Genomic DNA, 9214 nt, shown 5'->3' on the forward strand with positions numbered 1-9214 from the left:
GGCCCCGAGCCGCGGGTGGCGGCGCGTGGGGGACCGCGGGTGGTGGCGCGTGGGGGGCCGCCGCGCCCGCAGCCGGACCTCGGCGACCGCCACGCCAAGACTTCGGCCGAGTCCGACGCGTTCTTCCAGTTCTGCGGCCTGGAGCCGGACGTGCTGGAGGCGCTCGGGCGCGACAACTTCGCCGCCGGCTGGGACCCCGTCGCCCTCCAGGTGCGCAGCGTGAGCGTCGCCACTTCCGACAGCGAGTCCTCCGGGCACAGCGGGGAAGACCGCGGGCTGCAGGCGGAGGAGCTGGCGGAGCAGGTGCCCAGCACCACCTCGGTCATCGAGCGGAACGCCCGCATCATCAGGTGGCTGTACACCTGCAAGAAGGCCCGGGAGACGCAGGGGCTGCAGGGCCCGGCGTGACCGCCCGCGGGGCGCCAGGAGCGGAGGTACGTGGCTGGAGAGGGCACAGGTTGGATGGAGGCTGCTCACAGCGGATGCGTAGCGTTTAGAGCTCGGTGCGCTGCGTTCGAGGACCCGAGACTGAGCGGCGGAGGCTGCGGGTCCGCCCCTTGTCTCTGTCTGTGCTGCATCCCACTGCCTGAAGGTGACGGTGTCGGTTAGCACCGCCCTGGTTGGCTCATTATTGTGGGAACAGAAGAAATCAGAATTGCGAGATGCTGTCAGCAGCCTCACACCCCGGCCTTATCCTTTCCTGTGCAAACTCGCCGGGAGCCCCCGCTCCGGGACGCGGGGACCGGCGAGCCTGGGAGCTGCGGCCCCTGCGCGCCCCAGGCGGGCGCTGCCTCCAGCTCCGGCCCGCAGGGCGCTCCCTGCATTTCCCCGGGATCTTTACCAAAGCGGGGAGAACGTCACGGATCTCGTCGGCAGTTGGGCATTCATTTTGCAAGGAAAGATCTTTATTTGGCTAAATTTTATCTAAATTGTTTTGACAGCTTCAGGTCGTTGAACTGGGGGATTGGACTAGACTGTCCATGATGTGCCCGAGCTCTAAACTGCTGTGACTCTGTAGTTCTGTCTGCCCTGATGACAACACAGGGGGTACGTTTATTCCTCTTGAACAACCCGCAGCACAGAATCGACCTCGAGATCTGCTGCTGCTGTGCTTGTCCCGGAGCAGCTGAGGAGTGTGCACTGTCACCCTCTGCGTGCAGTGACGAAAGGCACCTTGCTAGGGTTCTCTTTAAGAACCAAGGATTTAAACTTTGTAACGTCGTTTTTCCTCTTACCCTTTGATGACGACTTGCTATACACTTTTAAAAATTCACAAGACGAAGTTATTTTGTGTGCCGTTGAGATAAATAGAATGAAGACGCTGTGTCCCCTGTGGAACCGTGGCGCAGGCCGCGCAGATGTTTGTCACAGCTCTCCTGTGTCAGAGCACTAAGGCAAGGCCCATATCCTCTCTGAATGGCCGTTTCCTTAGTACAGACGTGAGAATTCATGACTAGATGTAAATTTAGTCTGTCTTGAGCTCAGAAGGCTCAGGACTTAAGGTCTTGCTTATAATTTATCAAAGATTTGATTTCCACTAGTGTAAGTCCCCAAAGAATGTACAGAGGCAGTCGAAATTTTTTAAAAAGCAATATTATTTTATTTTTTACAAGCTGTCTTTTGGATCTGAGATGAGTGGATGTGGGCAAGGTTGTTCCCACGATGCCACCCGTAAGTCCCCAAAGAATGTACAGAGGCAGTCGAAATTTTTTAAAAAGCAATATTATTTTATTTTTCACAAGCTGTCTTTTGGATCTGAGATGAGTGGATGTGGGCAAGGTTGTTCCCACGATGCCACCGCAAGCGCCGTGGTGTGGAGGAGAGTGTTGGGGACAGACAGAGCACCAGGACAGAATCAGAGCTGCTTCTGTGAGCGAGCGACTCCCACACCTGGACCAGGGTCCCTCTGTCCATGACCGTGAGGGAGACGGGCAGGCGGCTTCCAGACTCCGTGACTTGCACACTCTGTAGAGTTAGCAACCTGTGCATCTGCGTCCCATGACTAGAGCCTGGAAAAGGAAGACAGACAAAAAATTTTCTACTGGGTTATGTGAAAAGTAAATTGATGACTAGGTTCCCTCCAGGTAATCAGAGCCATGCAGCCAGAAGGCAGAACTGTTGGTGTAAACAGTGCTGAGGTAGCAAGATGACTTGCAAACAAAATGAAATAAAACCTGACAACACACACTCACCCAAAACGAAGGCATGAAGGCTCTCTGATCCTTCCAGACCCAGACCTGTCCCCATCTCCAGTGCTCCAATGTCAAAATAGTGACCTGAAAGAGAATTTAGGATTTAATCTATGAAGTGACCTTTCCAAAACCCTTTCAGGTTTGAAGCTATGAAAAGCATGAGAAGATTTGTTAGCCCGTGAGAACTTTCACCTTCATGACAGGGAGAAGTGGTTGAAACAGGAGGGAAGGTGGGGACAGGTCTGGGAAAGGACTCAGGGTGAACGATACAGGAGACCAGAGTTCAAGGGCTTCCCTCGCCTTATTTCTCCCTCCACATTAATCCCTTTTGTTCTGAGTGTTATTGCTCAGAGCTTGGGACAGTGACACAGATCCTGTCCTGGTTTTCGTATGGCATTGGCAGTCACCAGAACTGTAAAGATTTACCACACAGATTTACTCCCCTAGACCCAAAACATAGCGTGCATTCTTCGGGCGGCAATGCAGGAGACCTGCTGCCTGGCTGCTTGGAGGATTGCGAGGAGGAAATGAGTTTCCTGAGCTTTCTCTAGCTTGTGACCACAGTCCCCTTCAGAAGTCCCCCACATTCCTCTGAGGAGCAGCCAGCAGAGCCAGGCAGGACTCAGCACCCACACCGGGAGTCACTTGTCCTGAGACCAGCTTTATGACTTCTGGAAGATGCAAAAGCAAAAATTCAAGCCATGCTTTTCTCTAGTTTACCATGACATTTGTGCTGCTATCTGTAAGGATTCCTTTTAGGATTTCATGAAAACTTCAGAAAATTTGATAGGAAAAAAGGTAGGCTTTCCAAGTGAAAGGAAAAACAAATATATTTTACATGGAGGTTTTTGTCCTCTTGGTAGATATAGTTTATAAAGTGCAGTAAAAATAACCCATCCAGAACTAAGTAACAAGTTCATAAAGTTCTTACCCCATGGGATGAAAATATTTGCTTTTCAAAACTGAGAATTGTAGAAATGGAGAATGACTCATGGAATCTGCATGCCAGTCCACTGGGGACCTGTGAGTGACAGATGGTTACACACAGGTGATTGCGGGATTCTGCTTCCCAGAGTGTAATTCAAGAAAACTGCTCTTCCCTTGCTGATATTTAGTCATCTTCCTGTCCTTCAGTTCTTCCAATTGGGAACTTGCCAGAATTTAGGTCCTTCTGGTTTTCTGTCTTTTGCATAGAATATATGTTGTTGGTGTTAATATTGGTGTAAAAAAATGGTAACTTTTCCTTTAGGATAATTAGAGATAAATATTATTTAATTTCAAGGCAGAAATATTTATATATTCCACAGCTATCTTCACATTTCCCTTGTATAAAAAAGGGTATGTGCAGAAGCCCACTGAAAGCTCCTGGGACAGAATGTGTCTCAGATTTGCAAAGATGCTGTGGGAGTACAGAGTAGATAAGCTGGGGACACGCAGCCTTTCTGCTCCTTTCTTTTTTGGCTCTTCTGGGAAGCTCTGCAGTTACCAGTTAGGAGCACATTTTAGATAAAGTGACTTGCGTCACCATACGGCTACCCTTCCCTGTCTTTTGGCAAGCACCTGGGCCTTTTAGAGAGATCGGTATTTGAAAAGGGTGGAATCTGTTTGCTTTCAAATATTTAGTTGGGCTGCCTGCCTTGTTTTCAGTTCTGTTGTCCAACTCTGTGGTACTTAGCACTGGCCTTACCAGCATTCAAAGAACTGGTTTTGAACTGCCCCATGAGTAGTTGGAGGCAAAGAAAAATTTCAGAAGTCTAGAAAGAAGCCCGTAGGGAGGTGATTTGTTCTGCTAGAGAAATCAGGTGAGAGCTGCCTACAGTAAAGCTACCAACTTGTTTTCCAAGCTTAAAATGCAAAAAAGAGTTGTTTTAAAATGCACAGAAAATCACAAAACCGAAGACTATGAGGACCAGACTTAGTAGTATAATGTTTGGTTTCATAACTTTTGCCTAGACTGAAATCGATTCACCGTTTTTTCTTTGCTCATCAGGAAGTAAAACTTCCCTTCGATGATGGGGATGCCTGAAGTGTGACTTGGGACCCAAGGCCATTTGCCCACTGTGCCCGGGCGACCACGTGATTGCTGCTTTCCCACGAATAAAGCACCCCACCGACAAAGCTAAGGTGATTTCAGAAGGTTTGAAATGCTGTGGAGGAGATGGGAACACAGACCTTGAAAATTAGCAGAATTAGGACTGTCATAGCAGCCAAGCACTGAGAGACGTTTTCCTTGTTAGAGGGTCTGTCCCTGCTTCCAGACGGCAGCGGGAAAGGGAAAAGCTGTTCGGAAGTATTTTCAGGGACATCTTTTTGACCGACTTGCTGGCAAAAGAGATGCTGTGAAGTGTTTTAACAATGTCTCAGTTGATTTTTTTTTTTAAAGGTGAAGAGTATGAAGATCAGGCCTGAATGTCAGGGTATTTACTCCTTCCTACCGTCCTGGACTTAATGACACCATTTAAATCAAAGTTCTGCAATTCACAAGAAGGTGTATTCTGTTTAAATACTACAGCCTGCAGACTCACACATACCATACACAGACCCGTTTCCAAAGCATTACAGTTCTGTAAACGACACTTAATGCCCAAACTATATGACTGATTGTCTTTTTGAATGAGTCAGAAAGCACTTTTAAAGTCCCTTGAGGCCTACGAGGTCATTCTGTTTATGCCAGTATGCATAGGGTCTTGGGCTTGTGGAAGTACCCGTTAAAAGATAAGTTACAGCTGAGATACTGCTATTTTATTGCACCTGGACAGTTTCTTGAGAAATGGCAGAAAAATCTTGGAGTTTTTCCTTTCATCAGACCAATAGCAGCATTCCACTATACCTGCACAGTTCTCTTGTTCCCAGCCTCCAAGAAGGACGGAAACCTTAGTTTATACAGAACTTGGGCATCTGAGGGCCGGGACTTTTCACAGTCCTTTGGTCCAACTCGCACCTCTACATATCATGTAACCATCCCCAAATCTGGCACCAGTTCACAGTTTTCTGCAAAAGTTACATTTTAAAACAAGGGGCAGCCTCTGGCTGTCTGGGAGACTCTATGATCAGAAGGTGCGTAAAGAGTTATTGTGACCTTAAGTCTGAACTTGCTCATGACACCCAGAGTAAGTAGATTTCAGATTCACAACACAAAGAAAATGTGGAACTTAGCTAACTCTTTCAAAGTTTACCATGTTTCATCAAAATATATCTCTTTAGGGACAAAATTACTAGAGAGAAGAATATGGAGGGGAGAGAAATGTGTTTCCCAGTGGTAAAATATTTTATAAAGCATTCCATTTTGCTATAGTTATGTATTTGTTTAATATTGTATTAAATTTTTGTAACTTTTACTGTGAGATTAGGTCTGTGTGTTACTCGAATATTTATTTTTACACAGTTATCAGTCTTCAGGTAGTTTTCCTTTACTTCATATCGTTTTAATTTTTATCAATATAATAATTTTAAATCATTTTCTCCTTGGTCATCTTTTTGTATATATTGTTTAATTGAACTTTTGTCTTTAGAGTGCAAGTGGTCTTGCACAGTGCTCAGTACCATAGTGATTTGTTTTCAAGTAAGTCCCAGATACACATTTTTGGAGGCTTTGTCTAAATGTAGACTCAGACTCAAACAGCGGGTTCTCTGCTGTAGGAATGTTTTCCCAGTCATTCCTCTGAAAATGCTGCTATTTGGCTGCTCACTGTATTGCACTTAGTTTTTAAAAAAAAAAAAGACAATGTCAAAGAGGAGAGCAATTCTGGAGAAGATATCGGAGATGGGGCATGAGGAATAGGGGAGCAGGGTGGCACCAGGCTCCAGAGCAGTGAGCACATTCTGCTTCCTTTCCACGTAGACTCGCGCTCAGCCTCATGTCTTGAGTATGTGCTTAGACATGACAAGTCCTTTCCTAAACCTGAACCGCCCCAATTTGCTGAGCGACTGAAGAAAATCAAACACTGTGGCTCAATCCAGATGGGAAGCTTGTAAGTGCTTTTCCCAAGGTCGAGCAGTAGTTGCCGCTACAAAGTACTTTGATCTGTCCGTGAAAGAATAGCATATAAAATAACGTGATTAAACAAAATGGAAAAAAATGATGGTTAAAGCAAGGAAAATAACTTGGCAGCAGTCTTTTTCATTAATATGCGGGTGAGGATTTGCAGTGCCTCAGACTGAAAGGTATTCACGTGACTAGAAAGTTTCCTCATTATATGTATGTATACATGTACATATATATGTGGTTTTTAAACTACTGATCATTGACAGTGAAATAAGAAGGAGGTTTCAATGGGCATTGGCTCTTTTCAGTAGGTTCAAAGTTCAGTGCTGTGGTTATAGTTGGTGATGCCATAAAAAAACATGCCTGACAATTGTTTTAGAAGTTTCTAAATAGAGTTTTTCTACACACTGCTTGCAACTGGAGTGCAAATATTACATATTCTGTATTAAAGAAATAAAGAATTTTTATCACTTATTAATATTGATTTGTGAGTTTGAACAATGTGAAAAATTTGAAGCAAGAGTATGCTTATTATAATTACACATATATTTTGTTTTCTCCCTTTTCTTCTTGAACATCATCTCATCAACGTATTAGTAGAAACAAGGAAAGCGGTCCAAGACGCGACCCAGGTGGGTTGCGTGGTGCCTGACGTCTCCAACTCTCCTGGAGACAGAATGCCGTAAAAACAAGTTTTGAATATTTAGCACTTTGTTTTTAATTGTTTCATCAGTCTTTTGCTTAAAAACATTTTTCTTCATGTTTTATTAATGTTGTCCTTGGAAGATGGACACAGATAAAACTGAAAGCACCGTTTGCAGCCTTTGTCACGAACTCCTTATGCCAGCGCGCCATGGGCTTGTGTCAGCTGGACGGAGCCGTGTCTTCTCTCTCTGCTCTGACCCAGCCAGGTTGGCTTTGTTTTCAGTCTTGGGGTGTTTATGCCTAAACCTGTGCAAACTTCCTAAGAGGCACTCCTGAGGAGGGTAAACACATCTCTTCCGTGCTTCCACACCAACGTGGGCAGATCCCCAGGGGGCTGCAGACACCCACGTTGCAGCAGCTCACAGGCAGGCCCGGCGTTGTGCGGTGCACCTTCCGCCCCAGAGTCCACGGCAGCTGCCGTTTTCTTCCTCAGGTAACCTCTCAGTTGCCCTTCCTGAAAATTCAACAGAATAGGAAGCAATGGAATGATACACACTGTTTAAACATCGTTTGCATGTTCACTGGTGAATTAAATCGATTTATATAATATCTAACTGTTCCCGATTAGAAATATTGAACAAAGAGGAAGGTGACGGTCTCAACCAGGAGATTATAACCCTGGTCTTGGAAATAGCAGGGAGCAGCTGATGGGGAGAAAATGGAAAGGCGACAGACAGGTGTGCTCCTGGCCCTAAGAGTTTCCTCGTTACCTCCACCACAACGCCTCCAACTCTACAATTGATTGTCATCTTTGTGTTACCTTCTTGAAAATTTTCATTAAAACTGAAATACTTTCTGAAGGGGAGAATGTATTAAATCATTAATAGCTGTTCATATTTAATTCATATTTAATAATATTAATTTTCTTAGAAAGCGAGTATCTCAACCACAGGTCAGACATGGAAAGACCTGGATCCTGGCTTCATTACACCCTGTGGGTTACTAAACTTTGAGCTTAAGCAGAACCTTTCATTACAAGTGCCAGAGCAGGAAATCACAGAATTGACTAAACCCAAATCCCTGCAGTCCACCTTGTGGTATCAAAACAATTGTGCTTCTGAGCAATGGTGACTTTAATCTAGGCTGCCACTGATGACAACAAGCGGAATTCACTCACATGTGTCTGCTTAGGAGCCAGATGCTGCACTAGGCCCTGGGGGCTCAGAGATCCCTGCCCTGGTGGGGCTTGTGGTCTAGCGGGGGCCAGATGTTCAAAGACAGAAAAGAGATACACAGATAGATAGATAGATGACAGACAGGTACAGATGACTGACAGATGAGTGGCAGATAGACTCGGATAGCTGATAGATGACAGGCAGGTGATAGACGTGGATGACTGATAGGTGGACACAGAGGACAGAGGAAGGAAGGGACGCAGGTGCAGTGAGGAAACAGGCAAGCGTGAGTGACACTACGCGCTTGATTGGTGAATTTACATGAACTTTTAGGCTCGTGGTTTCTATTTAGCAGTCAATCTGTCTGAACCAGGAATGGTACCCAAGGTCCAAACCATAGAAAAAGAATCAAGCAGCTGGGAAGGGAAACGTGCAAATTGTAACTGGCGTCTTTTTCACTGAGAGGTTTACTGTAGTCTCCGGAGTTCCTTCACAGAGCAGGACGCTCTGCACATGAGGCCTCGGGACTGAGCCTGCCTCCAGGCCGTGAGGTTGTTGGAAAGGGACCCAATGCCTTACTTTGGCTTTTACAGAGAGTCCACTTGTGGAACTCAGGGAGAGTGAACAGGGGCAATACGGCAAGTAAAGGGTGACTGTCACAGGCCAGAGCAGGCCAGCAGGGAAGGGAAGGGTGGTGTTTTCTCTGAGCGACCTCTGAGCGCTGCCTCTCAGACACACCCTCACAGGTAAACAGAAGGCTCAGGCTGGGGCGAGTCGGGCTGATGGCATCAGGACCTGAAGACCCTGTTCTTCTCACCACCCACCTGCCAAGTCAAGACTGCAGCATCTACAGTTCAGCCAGGGGTCCCCTCATGGGCTCTCACCCCATTCCCTTCTAGGTGTGTGGGGGGTACCCAAGAGGGAGTGTTGGGGTGGCACTGGGGCAGGTGGGCAGAGACCCACTGTGCCAGGACTGCAGACTGTTACGGCTAGAAGTGGTGTTGCAAATCACAGAGTTCAACCCTCGCATCTCCTGCGAGGATGCAAGGCCCATAGCTCACATGGCTGCCCTGTGCACCGAAGCCTAGAGGCAGACACCCCGCCTTGGTCCAGCTCAACATCCTGGGAGCCCTGCCTTGTGTAGAGGACATTAGTAAGGCGGTCGGCTGTCCCTGTTTGCCTGGGGCTTCAAGTTTCAGCACCGAATCCTGGGGACA

General features: G+C 46.6%; 1 protein-coding gene across 1 annotated transcript in view; it reads left to right on the top strand.

The window, feature by feature from the left end:
* The window catches only part of LOC103608647 (protein FAM110C-like), a 7889-nt gene extending 1234 nt beyond the window's left edge, over positions 1-6655 (top strand). Inside the window, exons 2-3 of the mRNA XM_008593053.1 lie at positions 10-434; positions 4183-6655. Of these exons, the coding sequence (XP_008591275.1) occupies positions 10-408 (399 nt within the window). The 3' untranslated portion in view covers positions 409-434; positions 4183-6655. The remainder of the gene's footprint in view (positions 1-9; positions 435-4182) is intronic.
* Positions 6656-9214: the final 2559 nt, after the last annotated feature.

This window comes from Galeopterus variegatus, unplaced genomic scaffold (assembly GCF_000696425.1).
Source record: "Galeopterus variegatus unplaced genomic scaffold, G_variegatus-3.0.2 Scaffold8664, whole genome shotgun sequence".
Taxonomy (NCBI): Eukaryota; Metazoa; Chordata; class Mammalia; order Dermoptera; family Cynocephalidae; genus Galeopterus; species Galeopterus variegatus.